This window comes from Hyperoodon ampullatus (assembly GCF_949752795.1).
Source record: "Hyperoodon ampullatus genome assembly, chromosome: 6".
Classification (NCBI taxonomy): Eukaryota; Metazoa; Chordata; class Mammalia; order Artiodactyla; family Ziphiidae; genus Hyperoodon; species Hyperoodon ampullatus.
This window is the reverse complement of record NC_136919.1, coordinates 34,623,181-34,649,954: the sequence shown is the minus strand read 5'-3', so window position 1 is coordinate 34,649,954 and position 26,774 is coordinate 34,623,181. Positions and strand designations below refer to the sequence as shown.

The window sequence follows — 26,774 nt, the reverse complement described above, 5'->3', positions numbered from 1 at the left end:
CTCCAAATATATCCGACCTAGAAATGTAGGCAGGTGTGAAATGGAAGCGTTCATGCAAGACCACAGATGATGATAAAGAGTAGACTCTGGTCGTCTTTATTACCACGTTCATGAAGGTGGTTAACAAATCTTGCTGTTGAATCTTCTTAGAACCCTGTTTTTGTGGCCTAAGGAATTTTGAAACCAGTTTTCTGCTGTCCATTGTCTCTTACTTGATAACCACCGATGTGGGCATAAAATGCTTGAGACCCTGCTCCTACATCTGTGTAGATGAAATCTCTACTGTGTTTTTCCTCCTAGACTGAATCCAGGGAACACATAGTGGCCTTCAACATGTTAAATTACCGATCTTGCAAAAACTTATGGAAATCCTGTGTCGAGCACCATACATTCTTTCAGGCAAAGAAGCTACTACCTCAGGAAAAGAATGTTCTGTCTCAGTACTGGACTCTGGGCTCTAGGAACGCCAAAAAGTGAGTATATGCTTTAGGGACAGTCTCCATGCTAGGCTGAGAAATAAACATGTCCTGGTCACCCCTGGGGAGTAAACATCCTCAGGGGGAGGGACGTCTTTGCCCAGGGACCCCAGGCCCTGGGGCCAGAGCTGCTGGTGGATCTAGAACCACGGGTGAAAGTCTGCTGGGGCTGCAGTGTGTCTTTCCACACATGCAGGCACTTCTCCTATTCCTGTCACTTGCTTCTCCCTGCTCAACTCTGTAACACTCAGAGCCCCCAAGCAGCCAGCATTGGAACAGCTCTGTCCTGTCACACCCAGGGAAGCACAAGGCTGTGACTAAGGGTCATCTTGTTGCCCTTAAGACAGCCTCTCCCACTGAACAGTAATTCCATAAGATGCTCTATAATAACGAATGAGCAGAAATAAAGATTTCCAGAGTCAGGTGACTTTTTGGCATATACTACATCCAGCAATCACAAGATAGTAACAGTAATAATTATAGTTGACGACTACTGAGTGCTCACTTTGTTTCATGCATATACTTCATTATGCGTCATTCTTTTTTTTTATATGTTTAATTCTTACAGCAATTCCATGTGTGCTATTATCTGTAGGAATGATATTCAAAATACTTAATGACTAGTAAATAAATCTATACATTTTAAACTTTTAGATTACAGTGTATTCTCCTGCAGTTTATATTTTTGTATATGTTTTTATTCTAAGATGTAGAATACAAGATGTATTATAAATACTTGCCTTCTAAATATAAGATGTAGCAGAAATTCCATATCAAATTATTTTCTAAATTGGTTGGAAAAGTTATTTTTGTGATTTTTATTTTAATTGATGTGGCTGTTACTAAAAATGGTGCCCCTGTCTGAGCCATCATCTGATATGTGGGACTGTATCAGACTATTCCAGTGACTTTCCTGTTACATGGTAATCAGTTGATAGCTTTCTCAATTGAATAAGTAGTAACTGTCTGTTAGTATCAGTGATAGTATTGATATTTATGGTGCTAAATGCTCTCTCTAAGCTTCTGATGAACCAAGAGCAAATATATTTTCCAAGTTTTTGTCTTCTAATACTGTCCAGTATTTTTACACATTCAATAGCTCTATCTCTGAACATGCCGTAAACATAACTTGCTGGAATGTAGCATTTACTTTAGTTGGACTTAATCCTCTTGGTGAGCTGAGAAGTAGCATTGAGAGCAACTAAAAGCTTGGACTCTCTTACAGAAGGCTGGGTTAAAATCTGATCTACATCAGTTTTAATTTAATCTGCTTCTTCAATTTCTTCATCTGTAAAATGCAAACGAACGGAGGATTTTTTTTTTTTTTTTTTTGGTATCCATTGTGGCAGAAAAAACTACCCCTGTTTTGGTGGCTTAAAGCAGTAACCATTATATTATATCTCAAGATCTTGTGGGTCAGGCATTCGGGAAGGGTGTGGCCAGATGATCCTTCCTCTCCATGAAGTATGTAGACTAGGGTTTCTCAGTGAGATGCAGCTGGTGGCCGGGCTGGGCTGAGGGTCCAGGACCACTTCTCTCCCACACCGGGTGCCTTGATGGAATGATCAGAAGGCTGGACTCATCTGGACCCCCGCCCTCTCTGTGTGTTCTCAGGGCCTCTCACAGGGTAGTTGGATTTCTTACACAGAGGCTCAGGACTGCAAAAGCCTAAGGCAGAGGTGGCCGGTCATCTTAAAGGCTAGGCCCATACCTGGGCTACTCTTGGTCAAAGCAGTCACAGGCCAGCCTGGGTTCAAGAGTCAGAGAACTTGCAGCCATTTTTAATCTGCCACTAGGGGTCACTTGGGACATGGTGGGTGGCTCAGTGACCACAGGTCAGCAGTTCTTGACCACCAATACCAGCTTCAGCATACTGTCAAATCTCATCCCTCATTCTCTCCATTTCATAGATGGAGAAACTGAGGCTTAGGTTACGTGATTTGCCCAACCCCTAGAGATACTGTTATACATTTGCATATTGGACCCTCCGAAAGCTTCCATGTAAAAGAAACTTGTTCAGTATTTTCCAAGCTTATGGGACAGTGGAACACTTCTTTTTCCAAAGAGTACCTATTAATAACCTGTGACGCATCCTTTGGGGAGCTGCTACATTAAACCTTTGAATCATCCAGCTTGCTCCCCTCATTCCGATGATGTGCCCTCAATCAACGGTAATTTGGTTTCTGATGTAGATTCTCGTGGTGATGCTTCTGTGAGCATTTTGATCAGGGTGACAACCGTACTTCTCATTGAAAATTAGTACATTGATATTCTAGAGGGTGTGCTTCGTGTTACCTATGTTCTTGTGGTTTTTCTGTCCTGTTTTTTGTTGGGTTGCTGGTTTTAGGCTGCAAGGAATTGCCTGGAATGTTTCAATGAGACATTAAAACATTGTTTAAAATTTAGAAATGCCAGAACTGAGTTTCCCCGAAACTGGCTTCAAACTCCATCCTCTCAAATAATTCATTCTCTGAAGGGTCTAGAGAGCTGAGATTTAAATTCTCTAGGTATAAATGAAATTTGAAAGTAACCTTCAGGGTGGCACATTCAGAGAACATGGCCTGAAACTCTGCTGTCTAAGCATATTTTCTCAGGTCTGCTCTTAAGGAGTTCTGAGTGCTTTACAGTGACGGTCTCTGCCAGCTAGGATGACAAAGAACACTGGGAAGGAGGGTTAATGTTTGTACTCATACCAGTGTGAGTAAAGTGAGCATTCCTTGAAGTTACTTGAACTGTATTTCAATGTTAATCCTGAAACTCCTTCTATCTGGTAAGGCTTGGTTATATTCTGAAAGCAGTTTTGTTGCTTGAAATAGTAAGGACAAGAACATATTTTCTCACCCGAAGAGAAGAAATAACATAAGGAAAAGCTAGGACAGAAAGGAATCCCTTCTGACCCGTGTACCTCCACTCCTGGTAACCTCTCCTGGGGTCATCAAGGTGTTAACCAGTCATCTGTCAGGGAGGGTGTGTGTGTAGACCTGTTTCACTTACGCTGTCACTTCTTTCTCATTGAATATGTCAGTGTAGAAAGTGAACCTACATCTGGTTTTTCAGGTCTGTAAATAACCAGTATTGCAAAAAAGTGATTGGAGGGATGGTCTGGAACCCGGCCATGCAGAGATCTTTATCAGTGGAACATTTAGAAACCAAGAGTCTGCCGTCTCGGTCTCCTCCTATTACTCCCAACTGGTATGTCTTCCTTTTTTGGTATTACCCACCAGTAAACACTTTACTTCTTTTAAAAACTCAATAAAAATAAAAACCTAACTACAGGGGGCTTCCCTGGTGGCACAGTGGTTGAGAGTCCACCTGCCGATGCAGGGGACATGGTTTCGTGCCCCGGTCTGGGAAGATCCCACATGCCGCGGAGCGGTTGGGCCCGTGAGCCATGGCCGTTGAGCCTGCGCGTCTGGAGCCTGTGCTCCGCAATGGGAGAGGCCACGACAGTGAGAGGCCCACGTACAGCAAACAAACAAACAAACAAACAAACAAAACCCTAACTACAGGTGGCCTATGGTCAGAGTTTACATTTGCATGTTTGACTGTAGCAGAAGTAACTATATTTTGTGAAATGCACAAGTCTAGCTAAACATTTTCTTTAGTGTATGATGCTGGGATGTTCTTTTTTAAAAAGTTATTTGGTCTAAATAAATTTGAGCACTGCAGCTTACTGAAATGCTGCTCTTGAAATTAGCATATTCAGGTTTTGAGAAGTCCTGTGATAAAGAAGCATGTTTAACTTTATTTAATCTCACATTTCCCATTAATATCAAACAAAATAAACTTTGGGAAAACATAGTAAAGGTATGTAATACAACTGATGTAAGGGCATGTGACCCTCAGCAACAGTAGCAAATGCACATAGGAAAGTAGCCTGCCAACTTTTAAGATGATGGACTCAGCTTAAAAAGAAGGAAGTGGCAGGGCTTCCCTGGTGGTGCAGTGGTTGAGAGTCTGCCTGCCGATGCAGGGGACACAGGTTCATGCCCCTGTCCGGGAAGATCCCACATGCCATGGAGCGGCTGGGCCCGTGAGCCATGGCCACTTAGCCTGCGCGTTCGGAGCCTGTGCTCCGCAATGGGAGAGGCCACAACAGTGAGAGGCCCGCATACCGCAAAAAAAAAAAAAAAAAAAAAAAAAAAGAAGGAAGTGGCAGACCCGGACTCAGATTTTGACTCTCCTGTCCGTTAACAAGTTTGTTTACCTCTCTGGTCTCAGTCTTTCCATCTGTAAATGGATTGAATGACATAATGTACAAGTGCTTTGTAAGCTATACAAAAAGGATCAGGTAGAATTATTGTTGCTGTTTTTGTTATTGTTGTTATTGTTATTTTATTATAATGTTCCTCAAAGACATCAGGCCATTTTGTGAATGCCTTCAAAACAGCCAGGCATCATCAGAAGGGGAAACCAAGCCAGGAACATTGCCCCAGCTCCACCCTGAAATAAGGGTATGGCTTTCTGTTCATTTCATGATAGGGTGCACCTGTAAATTCTCAAAGAGTAAGCTACCAGGACTAAGGAGCATTCTAACATGCAGGCAAAAAACGGAGCTGTTGTGCAGGGCTGCTGGGTAAGGGCCCTCCACTGGGGCCTAATGCTCTGGGCAGGGATGGGGATGGTGTTTAGTGTTGGAAATCATAACATGACTGAGTAGTTTGGGTCTTGGTTTCCTAGATTTAGGCACCCATCCTATAGTAGTAAATTTATGCTATAAAGTGGCAGCTTAATTTGTCTGAAAGTCTCTTGGGCAGCAGTGCCAGGGCCCCAGAACAGAGGTCAGGACAGCATCCAGGAGAACAGCTGGAGTTGACATTGCCACGCCAGTGGACTGTAGCTCTTACTACTATTTATAGGTCCTCTTCTGAGGAATCACAAACCTTTCTACTCTGCTTTGGACACAGTGTTATTGATTATCCGGGCCCAAGGGGATTGCAAATAGTGGAGGCTCTGACAGTCCCAAGGAGAAATGGCTAACAAAGAAGCGGAAGATGGAAAAACAGGGAAAATGAAATTTAGAAAGCTCAGCAGCCTGGGATCACCCACTGCAGGAGCCGATGCCCAGGTGCTGCCCCAGGTGTCACCCCAGGCATCCTGGGAACATTGCTTCATTTGATTCATTTTCAGGAGCCAGGTAGGTACAACTGAGGCTCAGAGAGGTGGTGTGACTTGCCTCACGTCACACAGCTACTGCTGCTATTGGAGGGACAGGGCGGTGCTGGGGCTATGCCCATCTAATACCACATAAGAGATATATTTTCAAAAGCAAACATTTCTTCTTGGATCAAGTGAGATTCGCGTGAGGAGATGTAGTTGAAATAAGTCTGCCGAAAAACTTACTTTAGCTTCTAAACCCTTATTTATACCATACAAAGGAATCAGAAAAATTGTCTGATGAGCAGTCAATAAAGCCTGTTTACACATTGCGAGCTTGAGTCCTCCTAGAAGAATAACTCCCCCTAAATCAACACTCAACAACCTCCCAAAGAGCAAAAACCAGTCTCATCTGCCTGTTTATAAAGCTGAGGAGCTGAACCACTAGGCTAAGAATATCTGGGACCACGTGGCCCTTGGTAGATTCTAGTGTAGTAATGGGTTAACTGGCTCTTAAGTTCCAACAGAATCAGCAAAGGCATCCTTAGGAGGGTCACAGCACAAAGTTAGATCACTGATGTCTGATAAAATTGCTAAGTAGAATCTGCTTTCAGCACTTCACACTGAACCTTTCCCCACCAGGCGAAGTCCTCGACTCCGGCACGAAATCCGAAAGCCACGACACTCTTCTGCAGACAACCTTGTGAACGAAATGACATACATCACTGAAACTGAAGATGTGTTTTACACCTACAAGAGCTCCCTGTCGCCTAAAGACAGCGATTCTGAGATTTCTCAGAACCAAAGCCCACACCGAGAGTAAGCAACTTGTGTTCCTCTCTTTCTTTGTGTCTGCTTGTTTGGGCTGTTGAGGAATTTGCTCAGGCCCAATGGCCATTTAAGAGGAGGCAAGGGCTGGAGCCTGCAGCCAGCTCCCCCGGGTGCTCTCTGCCAGGCCAAGAACATCATCCTGCTCTCCCTTCCCCGACAGGAAGACAGGCTGTGTGCCTGGGGTCAAGAGCTTGCCCTGCTTTTTGTCAACAACAGTGGCATACTGTCCACGCGCTTGTTAGCTCTCCTGAATTGTGTTCATGCCAGTTCATGAGCAAAGCCCAGTTTAAGCCATTTCATACTCCAGAGGTTGTAGACATGTTAACTATAGTAGTATTTCCCTAGATTGTCAGAGTTTGACCACTGCAGGATTCCCCATCACTGGAGATGTGCTTATCTTCTAGCTGTCCACAGAAAGCCTTCTCAGAACCACATTATGTCCTCGGGTTTTTGTTCTTTTTGTTTTTAATGAATAGTCAGTATAAAGAAAAAACATTCGGAGAACATCTCTGATTTTCTTTGTTAAATTTTTTTCAAGGACAGTGTGCATCAGATTCTTTTACGTCCCCACTTTCCTTTTTGAATGTGACAAACTCCCTTCACATTTCAAGGTCAGGAGAAAATATGTCTCTCCTAAAATACTGGCTTGAGTCCTTTTATTATTCAGTAAGATACTATCTAATTCAGTAGTTCCCTGTTTGACTTGATTACCAGGGAGCTCCGAGCTGCATGTCAGGCTCAATGGCATTGGCTTCCCGTAGCTCAGGTTTCTGATCTAGTCCCTACTCTTCCTTCCTTGCCTTATTAATGGGTCCTATTTTTTCTCTTGTTTTAATGAATTCACTGTTCTACCATATCTGCACATTTTAGAGTAAGCTATCTCAAATCATTTTTTGAAGTGGACAAGACATAGATCGTAAATTAAATGACATAAAGTATGATAGGAATGGATCATCTATTAGGAAGTCAACCTTGGTCATTGAGTATCCATTCAGTTAAGTCCCATGCTATGCCCAAAATATAGAAACATATAATGCTTCCCCTAATAGCAAAGGATTAGCAAGAGGGCACTTCAGTTAATCTGTAGATTTTTACCACTCTAGCTACTAGGATTAAAGCATTAAATGCATCCCGATTGTACTGTAGGCATCACAGGTGAATCACAGATCTCACTTCACACTTAAGTGTGAAGTTGCTACTTCTCTGCTGTCCCTGACCACAGCAAACATAGTTTCCAGCTTACCTGTGTTCTTAACACCTCTGATTAAATAATCCCCTGGTCATTATTTCCTTGTGACCTGAGCTTGGATGACGCTTTTATTGAAATGATCACTATCTCTTGCTCCAACTTGCAGCCTCATTGAGGTTACGGTGGAAGGGGGTAAGTTCCTTTGCGTGACACTGGTTTTGCAGTTCTAGGTCTGCAAGGGCAGGAGTGCAGGCATGCATGACTTGAGCCAGTTTGAGTCTGTCAGGGGCTGTGTTGCTTTGGTAAAAGGAGAAGGAGGGTTTAGGGAACTGACCGAGGGCTCTGGGATGCCCAGTCACACCCTTCGTGTCAGATCCTCCTGCTGTGGTTTACAAATCCATCATGGAATTGTGGAGCTTCTGGACCTTCCCTGTCCAGTACAGTAGCCACTAGTCACATGTGGCTATTCAGATTGAAATTATTTAAAATAAAATAAAATTTAAGTTCAGTTCCTGAGTCACAGAAGCCTCATCTCAAGTGCTAAAGAACCACATAAGTAGTGGCTACCATATTGGACAACGCAGATACAGTACATTTCCAGGTGCTGGCTGGAGGAGAGATGAATTCTGTCCAGTGGTATATGGTCGTCTTAAAGGGCTACGCTCATTGCCGAGTCCTGCAGCACACTTTGTACACCCTTTGCTGCTCATTGAGGGAATGTGAAGGTGAATTAGACAAGCCTTTGCTTTCAGGGACCTCCAGGCCAGCTGGGCGAATAGCACATTATCAGCCTGCATCATCACACTGTGGGGCTCTGTCACTTTGGTGAAAGGAGAAGAGAGTTTGGGCAAATGCGGGTTCTGAGAAGCCTGATTACAGGTCCTAGGTCAGATCTTCCTTCTGTGGTCTATAATTCCATCTTCCTTCCCCACCATGGAATTAGAGCATCTAGAGCTTCACAGGCCAATACAGCCACACACAGGTGGCTATTTAAGTTTATTAAAACTCATCTGAGAATTCACTTCCTCAAGCCCGGTTCGATTTAAGTAATTTCTAGCCCTACTCACCCCTAGGCATTGCACATCGGTTCTTCCTGAAACTCCTCCGTGAGACATACAAAGATGTATCATCCTGGGGCACTTTTTATTTTGCAGCGAAATGTTAAAAGTAGCAAATAATGGTGATGCAAACGCAGCCTTCCTTGCCATGGCTTTGCCTGGTGAGCCAACAGTAGATGGCTCACAGAATCGAGTTAGCGGCTGTGCTTTGCAAGTGGAGCGAACAGTTGAAAAAGTTCAGCTCCTAGCACCTCACTTAAGTAGGGGACCCCTTCCTGCTGGCAGGAAGCCACCTTCTGCTGGGTCTTCAGAGGCAGCTGGCCTCCCTGAGAGTCTGGTGATCCTCCATTGCCCAAGGCAAGAAGGGAAGGTTAGTCTGTACTTGGAGAAAAGACTGCGGTGGTGTTTTCAGTGAGTACAGTCATCCCTCGGTACCAAGGGGGATTGGTTCTAGGACCCTCACAGGTACCAGAATCCATGGATGCTCAAGTCTCTCACGTAAAATGGCTAAGTATGGTTGGCCCTTCGTATCCCCGGATTTAATTCCATCTGTGCTTGGTTGTATCCACGGATACCCAGGGTGGGCTACAGTATTTTCAAAATGTTTAAGAAACATTGGACATGCTTTATACAGCACATTAGTGTGTTAAGAGGCAAAAGGAAGTATCCTGTCAGAAATCAGATGAATAACATCGCAGACAGCAAGGAGAGTTCCTTTTAGAAAGAAGAATGAAGTGTCATGTTCTGTACCCATGTAAACAAGAGGAAAAAAGAGAGAAAGGAAGAAAAAGAGCGGTTTGACTTTGGCTCTAAACCTTAGTGGTGCAGTTCAGACTCTGAACATCATCCTAGTGGATAAGTCACCTTGGTTTGTTCCATATTTATAGCAGCGCAGCAAAGTTTATGATTAGTTACGAATCCTTGGCAGTTTGCTTTATGCCCGAGTAGGCTGTCCTCTTGTTACTCTCTCAGCCATTCTATGTTCCTTTCCTTGTTTCAGGGCCAAGGCCAAGATCTGCAGAGAAGGACATTTCCAAAAACAAAAACAACCCACCACCCAGAAAAATGGGAGGGGGTGTATCCCAAAGGAAAAAATGACTTTGCAGAGCAGAATCTGGAGGAAAACAAATTTTAGGCAGATGAGGGTTGTGTTTGAAGAACTTCTCCTCAGTGAATGGGGCTTGGTGCCATTGTGGTGCCTTTGCTATTTGCTTACTTCCTTCTTTAGAGCCTGCCTTGTTCCAAGGACAGGGGACAGCTGTCGGCTTTTATTTCCAAACTTCTGTACACACAACAATGTGAATATACTTAAATGGTACTGAACTGTAAACTTGAAAATGGTTAAGGTGGTAAATTTTATATTATGTGTATTTCACCACTATTTTTAAAAATGTTTTTAAATAGCTTCTCTGCATTGGAAGGAACTTTGGGAATCCCCTTCTTCAGCTGCATCACCAGTGTAGGAATTCCCTCTGCCCTGTCACCTGGTCACCCTGCCGGTGATGGGCAGCCCTCCTGCCGTGTGGCAGCCTGTTCTCTAGTTGGACAACCCAGTTGTCCAAGCTGTGTCTCCCCACAGGAGACCAGCCAGCGACAGGGTTTCATTCGGAGTTTTGTGTCCACTTGGCCTGCACCTTGCCTGCACTTCACTTGGTCTTGGGCCACTTGCATGTGGACAGCTGACGAATACCTTAAACCCAGCCTGGCCTGATCTCAGCTCATCATCTTCTGTCCAGCCTGTGGCTCCTCCTGTCTTGGTGAGTGGGGCCACGTTTCAGAACCACCCAGTTGGCACCGATGGGCACTTCAGGCATCCTCGACATCTCCTTCTCTTCCGCCTGTGCCATCTAGTTTCTCACCTGTTGATTCTCCCTCGTGAACATCCCTTGACCTGGACCCCTCCGCCGTCCACCCCGCACTGCCCCTGTGTAGCCGCCATCGTCTCTTGAAGGGACAGTTGCAATAGTACCCCAAGTGTCCTCCTGTCTCTAGTCTCTCCTCCTTCCAGACCATCCTTAACAAGGGTAGCAGGCTTATTTTCCTGAAATTTATGCCCAAGCATGTCACTCCCCTGCTTAAATGCCTTTTCTGTGCTTTTTGAAAATTTCATGCCTCTGGAAAGACCACTGAAGTTTTTTTATTATTAGAGTTTTGCCTAAAATATAGGGTTGGCCAAAAAGTTTGTTCGGGCTCTTCCATAAGATCTTATGGAAAATCCCAAAGGAACTTTTTGGCCAACCCAACACTCTCTTCTTCCCTCTTGACTACCTGTTTAAACTTCTACTGGTTTATCTTTCAGACTCAAGCACCCCTTCCTCTGTGAAGCCTCTCCTGGCCTCCCACTGTACGCTAGACATCTGAGCATCTCCATTACAGCATGATGATAATATTTGATTACTTTTATATCTTAAACTAGACAGCGAGCTCTTTGAGGGCAGGGATAGTGCCCTGTTCACCTCTCCTTCCCCCAAACCTGGCGTGGTGCCTGGCACTTCATGATATTCAGTGACTTCTCTGATGGACGGACAGGTGAATGGGGAGATGGTCACGTGACGCAGGATATGGCCCTTGGCTAAAGTACAAACAAGCTCCCAAGTTTTTACAGTGGGTACCCCCTCTGCCACTTCCACGGCATGTCCCCATGTCACATGAGCACCATCACACAGCATCTAATCTGCACGCCAAGGACTCAGATTTACTGTAACGAGTTTTGGTTACCTGTCTTCTATGAGCAGGTCCCCATGGTAGGTGCTGCTGCCGGCTATGTGTCAATGAGAAATTCTCATCAAAGAGTTCAAGCATGAATTGACTGAAATTTAACAAGTGCTTTCTTGCCCTTAAGGTATCGCAGCGTCTGAGTGGGCAGCCTGGGGACAGGTGCATGACCCTTGATTCCATTAGTGATGAGACGTAGAGCTCAGACAGCGGCATCTCTGACCCACATTCCCTCAGCCACCTCCGCAACTTCTTGAGTGAAGTTTTGATCTCGGGCCCTTGGCATGTATCGCAGAGATAAGAGTATCACCTGAAGAACGTCTCCATGTCGTAACACCCATACTACGAAGCCATGCTTTCTGTTACTCGGTGATCCTCACATCAGGATCCATGTGAAATATCGGGCTGTGTGTTAAGTACACCAGGAGAGGAATAGGCAGAGGATGAGGGTCTCTCCTGAGCTCGAGACGCTCATAGACTCGAGAGAGAAATGCCACATGGAGTGGGCCCTATTCTGTCACCACCGTAGCCAGTGCCTCCTTGCGGGCGCCCAGTGAGAGCTGTGAAACCCTCAGTGGGAGCACAGCTTTGCTTGGCTAACAAATTTGTGTGGGGGTGGGGGGAGGACGCGGGAGCCTTTGTCATTCTCTAGGGTGTAAGAAAGAGTGGTATAAAAAGCCTCACCCAGGAAATCCTGCCATTTTAACTGTCTCTAACCTTGCTTCCCTTCAGAGAAATGAACTCTGTCCTGGCTTTTGTTTCCGATGACTACTGCATTTACAGTTCTGAAGCATCGGCTTCTGAGGGCGAGCACCCGTTTGTCTGCCGGTCAGTCTGTCTGTCTGTCTGTCTCTGCCCCTTTCACCCCAGGGAGCTTGGGTGGCCAGTCCCTCCCTGGCCACTCTGGCTCCCCGACGGCAGTGACGGTCTCCCTTCCGGCCTCAGGAGCAAATCACTTGCTTCAGCTCCCTCCTGCTACCCCTTTCTTTGCCCCTTTCACAGTTACCCACTGAAACCCCAGGGGTTCCCCTCTTCTCTCCATCCTCACCCACTGGGCTCTCCCCTCGGTTGCACCTCACGTCCTGCCCAGGTAGGGAGGAAGGCCACTTGGTTTGGCGTCTTCACTCCTGGCCTCCCTGTGCTGCGTCCAGCTGCCACCTTCTTGTTGCTTCCTGTCATTCCATGTCCTCCTCACCATCTGTCTGTCCATCCTCCACACTGAGCAGAGCATTACTGCAGCCTACAGGGAACGTCTGTACACGGTTGATCAGCCAAAAAAATATTGTCATGTTTAATAAATTACCATCTAAAAGTAAGCTCTCCACCCCTACTTAGAAAATAGGATTGGACACCTAATGACTTCGAATATGTTATTTTTAATACTATGGGCTGTTTTGGATAGACCATTACATTTTATACTGAAAAAGAAAAATACTTTAAAACCTTTAAGATGTCATCTAAATTCTATATAATGTAATTCGAAATTCAGAATTTAGAAATTAAATAAATATAATGAATACAGAAATACATTACAGTTTACTGAAAAGTCTGTTGTCTTCTGCTTTGTCACCTTGCTCTTCTGTTTAAATGTCATCACCCTTTCCATCGCTCTCATCTGCAGATTCTTCCAAATGTTTGAAGTATGAATGCTATTTGCAGCTTCACAGTAAAGGTTCAGGTCCACCCCTAGAGCTGGAAATAGCTTTTCCTAAACCTCTTTGGCTTTATCTTGTTTAGCAACTTCCAAGTTTCCCTTTCTGCCCCTAGGAGGTGCTCTTATAAACATCAAAACTTAGAAAAGTTGCCCAACTTGGGAGAATTTTTTTTTTAGCTTCCTTTTAAGTAAATTAAAGTCTCATTTATTTTCAGTCTGAAAACATACCACTAGTACCTAACAAAATATCCTCTCTGAAATGCCTTCCCATCCAACTGGAAAACCTTAAGGCCAAACTCTTCTCTTGCAAATAGCTCTACTTCTGTACCACTCTGTCACTGGATTTTTTTATTCAAATGAATTGAGATTGTGAATCACTTTGTGTGACTATGATACCGATTTTATATTTAAAGTAAAGCTCATTTGAACTCGCTAGGAAACACAGCACTACATTAATGAAAGCTCCACGGATAAGGAGCTGAAATAAAGAGGCCGCAGCAGCTGTCTTTTGTCTGTTTGTTTCACTGAATGTCTGTCTTTGCTCACCTTTCCCATCACTAACCTGGAATGAGATTAGAATATGGAGGAGTCTGTGGAACATGAGGACAACCCCATATTCTGTTGGCTTTTAAAGGCATCTTTTGCTAGGACTGTGGCTCTGGAAGGGGTCTAGTGTGGGTGTGCATGATGCAGAGAAGTTGCGTGTCCTACACCGTGTTCACCCCTGTGGCCCTGAGAGGTTAGAGAGGAGGGTCTTAAGAGCAGACCTGGTGTGAGGAGAGGAGAGGGGAGAGGCGCTGGGGGAGTCATGTTCATCAGACTTCTGTCTGTCAGGTGAGGGGAAAGCTGTGTGACCTTGGGCAAGTCACTCAGCGCCTCTTGACCTGTTTCTTCATCTGTGAAATGGGAGTTGAACCAGATGACCACAGAGGTCTGTTCAGTTGTAATAGTCTGTAATTCTCAAAGATAACGCCATCCAGTAGAATTTCCTGCGATGATGGAAATGTTCTGTAACTGCGCTGTCCAATGCAGGGGCCTCTAGCCACGTGTGGCTGTTGAGCATTTTTGAAATGTGACTGGTACAACTGAGGAACTTTCTAATCTTAATTTACTTAAATTTAAATAGCCACACGTGACTAGTGACTGCCACATTGGGCCGTGCAGCTCCAAGATACAAAAGGACTTATATTAGAGAAAAATAAAACGTATAATCTCGGTGGAGGCATTAATGGGTGTCACAGGTGAATAATGTAAACTAGGATTCATATAAATTGTGCTGAATATGCCACGTTAGTCCCATTTTCTTTGGGTAGCGAACTGTCCTGTGAAGCAGAGCTATGAGTGGGAGTGAGATGGAAGGGAAAAGCTTTCAAAAGAGATGGAGACGCATGCATCTGGGTGAGCTTCAATAATTAAGCACCAGAGTAGCTGGGCATGTTTCCCTATCACCCTTCCAAAGCAGCTGAGTTTTCAGCAGTTCCTGGTACTACCCTGCCCTCCTTCCCCTTTTCCCCAAAACTAAAGGCGATGATCTTTAGGCCATTTGGGGGCATGGGCAGCCAGTGGACTCTGGATGTGCCTGAGCCCTGGGCTTGACCTTTGGAGCTCTTCTAAGGTTCCAAGGATTGGTGACAGCCACGAGATGCCAGGCCCCAACAGTCAGTAATGTTTGCTCTGATAAAATATTAATCCAGTTATTAAAATATCTCCTCCTTCCCCACGATGAAGGAGTATATCCGAGAACAACCCATCACAAAGCTGCCTGACCCAGAAGTCATCCAGTTCTGTGTCTCCATCTTCAAATGCTCCAGGCTCCTGTTCCCCAGATGGCATCGATCAGCAGTTCTTAGAGGACTTCCACAGGGTGACCAAAGGGGGCTCCACCGAGGACTCCAGCCAGTACTACTGTGACAAGGTGCGTGACCTCAGGTGCTGCAGCTGAAGTGGCAGCCGACCCAGCCAGGCCTCCTGTGCAGGGCTGCCTTACGGGCGATTAAGTGGTTATGACTCAAAGAAAATAGCATATCACCAGCCACTGGAGAAAGAAGTAAGATAACTGATGATTTTCTGACGTTTTCCAGAATGATGGTGACGGCTACTTAGTCTTGATCCGCATCACACCAGATGAAGATGGAAAATTTGGATTTAATCTAAAGGTATGTTGTGTGTAATTTATAAGGACATTTGATGCTCTGAAGCAATCTTTAGATGACTTTTTAACTTCCTGTAGAAATGTGCCACGTACCCAAGGCTGCATAAGGAAATTGGCTCGGCCTTCAGAATTGGGAGCTTTTTTTTGCGGCCATAGTAGCTAACTCATACCGAGTGCCTGCTCTGTATACTTATTTATATCACCTTATTGAGTTCTTCTATTAAATGGTGAAGTTGGAATTTTAAAACCCATTTTATAGACGCACACTAAGGCTCAGAGAGATGGGAACCCCTTAGCATTGCTAAGAGAGAACAGTGGTTCAAGTGCAGGGCCATCACCCTCCTCTGCCTCCCTCTAAGCAGGCTCTGCAAGCTATGGCAGGCCAAATCCCATCTGTGTTTATAAATAAAGTTTTATTGGAACACAGACACCTCATTCATTTACAAATGGTTTATGGCTCCTTTGGCACTACGGTGGCAGAGTGGAGAAGTTGCGACAGAGCCCTCTGTCCCACAAAGCCAAGATAGGTAATATCTGGCCCTGTACAGAAAAGGTTTACTCTAGAGCAAAGTGAGGGCAGGTGGTCCTTGCTGCCCACCCCGCAGCTGCCATCACGCACTCCTTTCCAATACCTGCAGCCCTGCTGACAGCCTGTTCTCAGAGGTCAAAAACCCTCACGACATGGGACCTTTCTACGGCTCCTCTCCTCCACTGAAAACTCCCTTTCCAGCAGCATTTAGGGGCTGTGCTTCTGGAGTCCTCCAGGGGATGTTTGCACTTTTTGAAAGGAGGCTGCTTCCTCCAGGCGCATCTTTGGTCTGTGGAAGGTGGGGATGGCAGTGGGAGGCTTCTGAACAGCCTTCTTTCTGGTTGGCCCACTAGACCCAGGGACCCAGGGACCCAGGAACCTTGTCATTCTGAAAGGTGCCAACGGCTGCGATTAGATTAAGTTCAGGGGAAGTTTGAGCCCTCCCTTGTGTCAGAGATATCTGCATGTCTTTGTTGCTGTGAACGACTCAAGTGGTTTTTTAATCTACATGTTTACAGGGAGGAGTGGATCAAAAGATGCCTCTTGTGGTATCAAGGATAAACCCAGAGTCACCTGTAAGTAAACATATTCTGTTATTTCCCCAGTTTGCTTTCCCCTAAATGTAACAGGTTTCTGTTTCTGTGTCCTGTTTCTTTTTTTACTGGCAGCAGAGAGTGTGTGTAAATGCATGCATATAGATAGAAAGAAAGAATGGAGTCTGTGTTTTCCAGACCCTTGTTGCTCATTGTGGTCCCCGAAGCTGCAGCACCAGCATCACCTGGCAGCTCATTAGAAATGCAGACTCTCGGGCCCCACCCCAGACCTCCTGGACCAGAATCTGCATTTTAACCAGATCCCCGGATGATTGGTGTGCACGTTGAAATGTAGAAGTCCTGCTCAAAAGAAGGAAACTGGGGCTTAGAGTTTGCTGTTCTGCTCGCTCCGAGTGGGCTCACGGCCCCTGTGTCCCTCCCCCTCCCCACCCTCAGCCCTCTGTCTGGGGCTCTAGGCATCTAGGAGATGATTTGCTTTTGTATAACAGTGAGCACCAAAGGGTCCCTGTGCCTCCTAAGAAGGTGCCCGTTTGGGAGTTTTACTCTTAAGCTTGCGGTTTACCTTTTCTGGCTGCTTGTGGTCTCTGTGAGTTAAGAAGCCTTTCATTCCCACACTGTTCAATGCATGGCTTCTCTCCATAATGGCTTCTGCCTTTGGGGTTATGTTTGCAAAGGCTTTCTCCATCACAAGATAGATAAATACTCGCTTTTAGCTGACGAATCATTTTCTAACCACACATCTAGACAACAAAAGATAGAGGCATTGAAGTCATTATGACATTACAGTAATAAGTGAAGCCTGGCTACCATAGAGAAATGGCCTCAGTAGTTTTCTTGGCTTTACTCCAAAATGTTTCATAATGTAGGTTCTGAGCAGGACTCCTTTAAAATCCCACCGCCAGCTACCATGTCAACATTGCAGTGGAGGTAAAAATAAAGACGGTAATGCCTGAGGGAGAAGAAGAGAACTTGGTCACAGTCTCAAGTGTCGGGGCTCAGAAAACATCAGGTTCTTCCCTTGAGAATTGTGTTATGATAACAGAGGAAACTCACCCTTCCCCCACGCAGGCGGACACCTGCATTCCTAAGCTGAACGAAGGGGATCAAATCGTGCTCATCAACGGCCGGGACATCTCAGAACACACCCACGACCAAGTGGTGATGTTCATCAAAGCCAGCCGGGAGTCGCACACACGGGAGCTGGCGCTGGTGATCAGGAGGAAAGGTAACAGCCACCCGCGGGGGAGCAGCCTTAGCAGAGAGGGCCTTCCCCAGCCTGTTCCGTGGTTTTGCGATGTTGCACTTGTAGCCAACATGGGAAAATCAAGGGCTTTCCCATGACCACCTGATGGCCGACTTCTCCCTTGAAAAATATGGAGATCTGCCTCCACAGGGCCCCGCCCCTCATGGCCAGTCCTCTGCAGGTAGGCAGCACCCTCCACCCGTTTTTATACTAGGTGTGACCTTCCCCTCCCCCATTCCTCCCAGGCCCAACTCAGCCCACTTCACACACCCCTCTTAGCTGCCTGGTCCTGCCTACATTTGCATATTCAACCCTTCCTCAAAGGACCAGCTTATATTTTATTCATGTGCATTTGGTTTTTGTTGCAGAGGCAGTAAGCAGAGTGGGGCAGGAGCCTGGCTGCCTTGGGGCTGTTCGAACTCTGCCTCCTACTGGGTTCAGGGACCTTGAGCAAGTTTCTCACCCAATCTGTGTTTCAGTTTCCTCTAATGTAAAAGGAGGATAACATAGTCGCTACCTCCAAGGGTCCCTCGGGAGATTAAATGATACTCATACTGGAAGGCATCAAAGATGCTGCCCAGTACTTGGTGGGCATTTGAAAGGCAACCTCTGTTGAATACAGCTACTATTATTGTTGCTGTCGTTGTTGTTATAAAGCAATAAGCCGAGTCCTCGCATCCTCCTTCCCAGCTCTCAAATACTGCAGGTGAATGAAGTATGCGACTCAAGCCCTGGCCCTGCATCTCCATTCTGGCCTCACAGTTGTCGGCACAGCCCACGCCCCCTCATGCCTGCCTTCTCTGTTCCCACTGAAACTCCCAGTGCTAGCCCTCGTCCCACCTCCTCCGTGAGGCCCTGCCAGAGCTCTCCAGACCCCTACCCACCTCCTCCTGCCACCCATCCCCCCCAAACCCAGCTCCATGCTCGACACACAGTAGGTGTCACTAGTGATAGTAGCTGATGTCTCTGCAGCACCAGCGAAGTGCCTGCACTGTGTTAATTGCTTTGCGTAATTATCCTCTTCAACTCTTATAATGTTCTCGTAAGGTTGGTATTCTTATCCCCACATGAGGAAGCCAGTCACAGAGAGGTTAAGTAAGTTGCCATGTGTCTGGTAAGGCCACGTGATAATAGAGAAGGAAGGAATCCAGCGATTGGGAGCAGGCCTCTCCATCACATGAAGTGCCGTGTGACATGCTGGCCAATACGAGGGGCTGGAACGAGAGCATTCCGGACAGGCCAGGGAGGGAGGGGGTCCTCCACCAACCCATGGCAAAGGGCTGGCGCCTGTTTGAGGTGAGGGAAACAGATGTTTGTAGACTATTAGAGCTTAAAGAGCAATGCCACTGAGTTTCTATAACTGTAATGGTAAGTTCATTTTTAAAGTAAACATTCAAGTAAAAAATGAGTTGATTAAAAGAAAAATAGTAACAGGAAATAGCAGATATGACAAAAATCATGAAAATAAGCAGCAGATCTGAGCTTCTGTGGTCAGTGGAAAGAATGTGGTCTTTAGCATCAAACATGTGGACTGAATTCCCGTGTCCCACCCTGACGGGCTGGGTCACTTTGGACAACTCTTTTGCCCTGTGAATCAGTTTCCTCATCTGTAAAATGGGAATAAAGACCGCTGGTTCAGAGTTGTGAGGATTCAGTTCAACTATGTGGAAAACACAAAAGTTGTTCCTTTCTTTCTCCTTTCCTGTTATCTTGAAGGCAGTGGGGAGTCATTGAAGGCTCTTGGGTAAGGGAAGTGACTTCTCTTTCTGGGTAGAAAGGGAACATTCAGAGACGATCCCAAAGTTTGAAGTGACTAGACAGAAAGAGGCACGTGAGGCTGGGAGGTATCGTGCATGGTTGGGGAGAGGGGGTCCTCTGTTTGTTTTTACCTGTATTGAGTCTGATGTGAAGGGAGATTTCCAAAGAGGAAGCACAGAGGAGACTAGAGATGTTTAGGTGGGAGCCTCCCACCTAACAATGGCCTCGAGTTAGAGACGGACTGACTGAGCTCTGCGGGGCGGTGGTGGTGTGGAGAGAGGGCCAGACCCCACACCAGTTTCCTGGGAAAATGCCTGTTTTTTGTTTGTTTGTTTGTTTTTTGCGGTACGCCGGCCTCTCACTGCTGTGGCCTCTCCCGTTGCGGAGCACAGGCTCTGGACGTGCAGGCTCAGCGGCCATGGCTCACGGGCTCAGCCGCTCCGCGGCATGTGGGATCTTCCCGGACCGGGGCACGAACCCGTGACCCCTGCATCGTCAGGCGGACTCTCAACCACTGCGCCAGCAGGGAAGCCCGAAAATGCCTGTTTTAAGGGAGCAAATGAAAGGGACCGGAGAAGGAAGGAAGAGCAGGGGTAGAAGAATAACCAGGTCACAGAGAGCAAAGGGAGAAAATCTGTTTTCTTTAAAAACGTCCTTTCTCTTTCTCTTACCTTTGGCAAAAGCCTGTTGAGCACTAAACACCGTCATTTAAAACTCACCAGCAAGGTTAGTATGTCATTTTGTATAATTAGTACATATTGAATCATTCAACGAGAAGTTGTATCTTTGGTGAAAATGATTACCATGTGCTTAATCATTTAATTAGATGTTTTAAACCATCTGCATTCAGGTGTCATAAGTGTAATTTGGGGGGAGGAATCCCATCACCCAGCACGTGGCTGCACAAGCCAGACAAGCTCCTTCTTGTCCGCTACAGCTGTCCACTCGTTTGCTGATATCAAATCTGAAGATGAACTGAACGAGCTTTTCCCAGAGGCCATTTTCCCCGTGTGTCCGGAGGGTGGGGATACGCTGGAGGGATCCATGGAACAGCTAAAGAAGGGCCTTGAAAGCGGGACGGTGCTGATCCAGTTTGAGGTAAGAGACCCGCAGTGCCTCGGTGGGCTGCTCAGCTGCTGCCAGGTCATCTAAGTCACCAGGCAGCTGTGCTCATGGAGGGACTCATGACCTCAGGGAGAAAGCGGGCTGGGGACCATGGCCCATCGCTTGCCCCCCGTTCTAGTAACAATCAGTAGTCACGGAAACGTCAGAAATCGAGGAGGTGGGACTCTGAGCATATTTAGCTGCCAACACAAAAGCTCAGAACACTCGGCAGTCGAAGGTAGTGGAGAGGCAGCGCGGGTGGGTGCAGAGGGATGATGGAGGAGCTGGGCCCCATGAGGGCACAGGGGCCGGGCTTCCCACGTCCCCCAGAACCGTGTGGACACGAAACCAACATCAAACCACGTCTTCCCTCCCCAGGAGCGACCTCTGCTCATGGGATTGAGACTGTTGACAAAAGCACACGCAGAGACTTTACAAAACAAAGTAGGACCCAAGGAGACTGTTTTCAAGTCAGCTTTACTGATCACTAACAGAATGAAAACACAATGTTTGTCTTCCACATTTTTTTTTCTTTTTTCCGGTACGCGGGCCTCTCACTGCTGTGGCCTCTCCCGTTGCGGAGCACAGGCTCCGGATGCGCAGGCTCAGCGGCCATGGCTCATGGGCCCAGCCGCTCTGCGGCATGTGGGATCCTCCCGGACCGGACCGGGGCACGAACCCGTGTCCCCTGCATCGGCAGGCGGACTCTCAACCACTGCGCCACCAGGGAAGCCCCGAGGCAAACATTTTAAACACTAAAACTCAATTATTTTTAAACACTCTCCAAAATAATTGAAACAAGGAACACTTAAAAGCCAGAATATATCAGTTTTATTCTTTTTGGAGGGAGTTGGAAGGGAAAGTCAGAGGGGAACAGCACTGTGGAGTCATTTGTTCTTTCATTCAACAAGTATTGGGTATTCACCATGTGCCAAATGCTAGATCAGGAACACAGTGAGGGAAGGAGAAGGGGGATTTCTGACCCCAAGGAGCTTACGGTCTAATTTTGGTATATTTGTGGGAATGTATCACGAGTCCCAGAAACAGCTAAAGACCAAGATAGGGTGAGATTTCATTCCACAGACTGTATGTTCTGTAGGGACTGGAGGTGAGAGGATTCCGGGAGGTCCTCTGGGGTGAGATGTAGTGGTAATAGAGGGTGGGTGGGATTAAGTGTGGAGGGGAGGGTATTCCAGGAGGGTCACAGCCTCCTGGACCCTAATGCAGACTAAGCTCAGAGGGTGTCAGGTAGGGAAACGGGCCTCCCGGGGGTGAGTGGCGCTCAAGGAGTCCTGGGAGATGTCTCCAGGTGATGGAAGCCCTTCACCCAAGACGAACCTGGTCTCTTTGATAAGATTGTCCACAAGGAGGCGCTGTGGGCTCTTGGTGAGGAAAAAGACGGTGCCTGGTCTTGACCGGTGCTCCAGAAAATCCCCTCCACTTTCATGTTTTACATATGGGAATCCCCTATCAGGTTTTCCTTGAACAATGTTCATTGAAATTCATTAGGAAGATAAAAAATGCTTTAGGAAGAAGTACCCACTCGTCCCCCTGTGTTTTTAAGTAGTATTTCTCAAAGGGTGACACCCTGACCATCTGTATGTATATCACCTGAGGAGCTTGTTTAAACGGGCCCAGCCCTTAGCTACTGAATCAGCCACACTGGGAGGGGGCCTGGATATTGCTTCTTAACAAGATCACCAGGAGGTTTTAATACACAAGCTGATCCTGCGGATGGGAGAGTAAAGATCGTACCAGAACCATTGTCCCGCTGCTGTCCACCCTAAGTCCTGCCTTTAGAGCTTATGGTTGAACTACAGAAGAAATAAGATATGGAGAACATAGAATTTTTAGGGTTAAATTTTAGTACGTACACATTTCCTTCATTTAGTTTAAACATTTCCTAGAAATTAAGTTGAAAAACCTTCTTTTTAAATAAATAAATTTTTACGGAATTCCAAAATTCAGAACAGATAACAGCAGATCTGCTCTGTGACGGAGCTGGCGGGATCCATGGAGCCCTGCCTTTCAGTCTCCACACTGCCCCCCAAGGACCCCTAGACTGTGGAACACAATTTAACAACCACTGCTAGAGGTGGGAGAAGTTGTCTCACATAGCTGCTAGAGGAGGGGAATCCTAAAGGAAGAAAAAGGGAAACCTCTAATGCGCACTTACTATGTGCCAAGGGCTTTGTAGGCATCGTCTCACAGCATTCTCACAGCAGCCTGCTGTAGGGCTGGATCAGAGTCTTGGAGAGGTTATCTCGCAGTAAATGGTACAGCCTGATTGGAAACCAGGCAGGCTTAACTCATGGATCTTGTTCTCTTAACAGCTGTAGAACCTTTGTGTAATTATATAGGTAACAATAACGTGCTGTTTCTATGTGAGAGTTGTTAGAATAGCATGACATCAGAGCTAGAAAAGATCTGAGATGCTGTCTAGCCACGTGGAGCCAAGCAGGCTTCAAATCCTGACTCTACCACTCATTTCCTGTGTGACCTCAGGCACATCCCTTAACCTCTGTAGCCTCTACTTCCCCATCTGTAAATTGGGTATTTTGTGGGCTGGTTGTAAGAGTTAGATGAGATAAATACTTAATGCGTTGTCTGACGCATGGGCAGGGTGCAAAAAGCAACAACTATTATCATTTATAAATAGAGGAGTCTAAAGAGCCTGCCCAGTCCACACAAGACGTGGAACCCAGCACTGTCTGACTCCCAGAGTCTCGGCTATTCTGGTTCCCCACCTGCTTCTCCTCCAGTGCCGTCAGCAGGTGGGCGGCTTGGCTGTCGGAGGCTGTGCTCTGAACGGGAGCAGGAAGTGGGGGCTGGTTCCTAGCAGGTACCCATGCCACCCACTCCGCAGCACAAAGCACCTGTCCTGGGGTAGCTGGGCAGTGGATGGAATCCCTCTTGCGATGACAAGCTGGTTTTCAGCAAAGCTTGCTTTGGAGCATTTTCTTCATTAATGAAATTCCCCTGTCCCTCCCATGGCTTTCAGAAACAATTACAAATGTGTTCCAGAAAGCGTTTGGTCCCAGCTGTAATAAAATCACGCTTAATAATTAGCATTTCTATAGCACTTTGGAGTCTACCAAGTGTGTCTCACATATGTTGTCTCAGTTGACTCTCACAGCAATTCCATGAGACATATAGCCAGAATTATTTGGATCACTCCTTTATAAGTGGAGAGAACAAGGCTCAGAGGCTATGGAACTTGCCCAGTGTCACCCAGCTGGTTGGAGACAGAGCTGGGATTAGAATCTATGTTGAAAAGCCCATTGTCAGAACTCACCAGGTATGACCCAGATCTTCACTCAAACTCTGATATGAGCCCTTCCCTCCAGGAGCTACACAGTGTGAGCTACTCAATGTGAGCAGTTTGCCAGCATTTGTGACCAGCCTCAAACTGCCTAAATACTGTGTTCAGGCAAGGTAGGGCGTTCCTCTGTCTCTCGTATAAAGGCACCCAGACTTGGGGTTCACAAGGCTCCAAGTCCATTACCACCTCCAGGATGCTCTCCTCCTCTAAAGAACTCGTTGACTCAGCCCCAGGGTCATTCCTCCCTGAGAGTAATTTGTGGCTCACTTCATGCTTTTTCCCTGAGTTGAGCTTTCTGTTCAGGCAAGGGAAAGGGTGTGCATTTGGTATAGACAGTGCTGGATAAAAGCTAAGTGATGATGCTAACTGTCCTTTGAGAACTGGTTTCCCAGCAAGCAAAGGCATCTTGTGCTCATCCTCATCCAATGGCCTTGCAAGCTCTTTGGAGACTTGTGGAATGCAGTTGATAGAAAATGAGAAACATTTATCCTCCCACCTCTCAGGACTGATGAGTTAGAGCAGTGGCTACAAGCCTCCACCAAAGGTCATGTCAAACTCGGATACCCCCGCCCCTCCCACCTCAGCATCTTCCCTCTTTGCCAAAACCAGAAGCCATCTTTTTCTCTCTTCTGACCACTGTTTCTCCCGAACCCACTCCTACACCATCCATTGTAAGAAACATCCATTCCTGTCAAAACAGGTGACTTACTGGTTGCTGTGATCATTATAAAAGTTGATTTGGGGGCTTCCCTGGTGGCGCAGTGGTTGAGAGTCTGCCTGCCAATGCAGGGGACACAGGTTCGTGCCCCGGTCCGGGAAGATCCCACATGCCGCGGAGCAGCTGGGCCCCTGAGCCATGGCCGCTGAGCCTGCACATCCGGAGCCTGTGCTCCGCAACGGGAGAGGCCACAACAGTGAGAGGCCCGCATACCGCAAAAAAAAAAAAAAAAAAAAAAAAAGTTGATTTGGAAGGACAAAGGCAGCTGAAGGCTTACACATGTAGGTGTACCTTCAAGATTAAAGCTCATACTAAAAATTTTTTTTTTATTTTTCAAAAAATTTTTTTCTTTTAAGAAAGGCAGACAGTATCAAGTATAACACTTGGAATACAGGGAGCGAACTGCAGGCTTTGGAATGACCACGTGAGTGGCCTTTACATTTCAAGTGCCGGGGACCAATTTAAAGGAATTGCCACCCCACCTCATTGTCAAGTATTTATCTGTGAAAGGGACGCTGCAAGAATACTTGAGTATGCCAGCACTGGGATCTGCATTTGGTACTGTGATTGAAAGTAGCACTGTTAAAAATAATAATAAAGTAGCACTATTGAAAGTCCCCAAATTGCCAGCAACAATGTCAGTTCATTTCAGCAAACCTTTACAGGAAGGTAGGGAGAAACTCTTAGTACCCCGTCAGCAGTGTCCTTGCTCCCTGACTGGGTCAGGTACAAGGGAAAGTGGAAGTCCCCAGTGTGGACGAGCTGTCCGTGAGCAGTAAGTTGTTCTTACGTCTGCAAAGTGGAGGACAACCTCTCGAGGCCTTCATGAAAAACAGGCTACCCTTAGCTTAGTTGCATGCCTCCATGCCACCTCTCGTCCTGCTTTCCTCAAGTGCTTTGTACCCTTTGTCCAAAGCAGCAGATCCCGTTATTCCTTGACTCTAAACATTTTATTGAGCACCTACTATGTACCAGGCACAATGCTGGCCTAGGGTTTATGGTGGTGAACAGAACAAACAAGACACCTGCCTTCATAGAGACCACAGTTCAGTGCTTGATACAGAAAGCACAGTAAATAGCTGTTTTGAACGTTGTTGCCCTGCACTAGACTCTGGGTCATTGCCAAGGGCATGAGAAGGAGTCCGTTTCTACTATTTGCTCTCCTTACTCATTGTCCCTTCCAGTCCCTCCTTTTTTTTTTTTTTTTTTTGTCTTTTCCTTTTTTCTTCCCCCTTCTTGGGTTCTCAGTCTTCAAGAACTCCAGTGAGAATTCCCCCTTCATCTGGTTGTACAGTTGATGGGGTGCTTGCTTCCACTGTGCCAGCCCTTGCCAGCATCCACTGGTTGGAGCCAATTGGGTGTCCAAAGCCTTTATCTGAGGGATGTGAGCAGGTTTCACATCTCTGGTTGGGCCAAAAGTCTGAGGAGATCAGAGTCATCTCTTGATGCCCTCTCTCTACTTTTAGATGATTTTTTCAAAGGGGGAATGTTTAAACTGGAAAACTGTATGTCTTATCCATCCCCGAACTGTGCTGGTCAACTCCAGCTCCCACTGTTCAGCTTTTGTCTTTGGAGGCCAGAGCCGGTGATATTGATGCTGCAATTTAAATACGGTTGTTCCATAGCAAACCCTCCCAGCTGATCTTCTTATACTTCACCCTTACTTTCACAGCTGCTTAGAACTACACTCTGATACGATGAGAACAAAGCACATGAGGACATAAAAATTAAGATTTTAATAAAACTAAGTGATCTTATAACCCTCCGTCCCTGTGACCTTCTCCAGCCTCCACATTGCTCTCATTCTAGGGCAGAATTTAAGGGATCTTAAAGACTAGGAGCTCTTGCCTGCTTTACATACCTTTAGCCCAAGAATGAACAAAGCAAACTGTGTCGTTCCAATGAGCAGTTCTTGAAAGAGCCTTTTCTCAAATTCTGGCTAATATAATAGTCTTCATAATAGCTCATTACCTCCCATCCCTGATCCTTCCAGAAAGATATACCTGTGTTTCCAGCACATCACTGTCCACTCAGAACCACGCTTCTCTGGGCAGTGTTTTCTCAGCCAGCCTGCCATGCAGCTCACAAGGTCTGGAGAAGAGTCCATAAATTAAAAGAACTTGAAAACCAACTGCTAACACCTTCAGAAACTAAGTGTGTGAATAGTACTGAAGCAATTCAGTGGGAATAGGGTTCAATGTTAGCCTTGGCAAGGCAGGCATAAAAATGAGTGTGTTGTCAATCGTTCTAAAGGTAAAAAAAAAAAAAAAATCTTAGCTTTGTTCACCCAACATTTTGTAAAAAAATTTTAATTTTATATATATATTTCTTCTGTTGTAGTTCTTTTTTTTTGCGGTACGCGGGCCTCTCACTG

At 46.2% G+C, this 26,774-nt stretch overlaps 1 protein-coding gene across 2 annotated transcripts in view; it reads left to right on the top strand.

The window, feature by feature from the left end:
• Window positions 1-26,774, top strand: part of PTPN3 (protein tyrosine phosphatase non-receptor type 3) — a gene marked incomplete at its 5' end in the record, with an annotated part of 70,928 nt that overhangs the window by 28,386 nt on the left and 15,768 nt on the right. Inside the window, 8 exons of one of the 2 annotated variants that reach the window (XM_079706177.1) lie at window positions 301-473; window positions 3,534-3,668; window positions 6,216-6,392; window positions 14,749-14,935; window positions 15,102-15,176; window positions 16,220-16,276; window positions 17,324-17,480; window positions 20,194-20,354. In XM_079706177.1, coding sequence (XP_079562303.1) covers window positions 301-473; window positions 3,534-3,668; window positions 6,216-6,392; window positions 14,749-14,935; window positions 15,102-15,176; window positions 16,220-16,276; window positions 17,324-17,480; window positions 20,194-20,354 — 1,122 coding nt within the window. The remainder of the gene's footprint in view (window positions 1-300; window positions 474-3,533; window positions 3,669-6,215; window positions 6,393-14,748; window positions 14,936-15,101; window positions 15,177-16,219; window positions 16,277-17,323; window positions 17,481-20,193; window positions 20,355-26,774) is intronic. The other variant, XM_079706178.1, reaches the window with a different exon arrangement.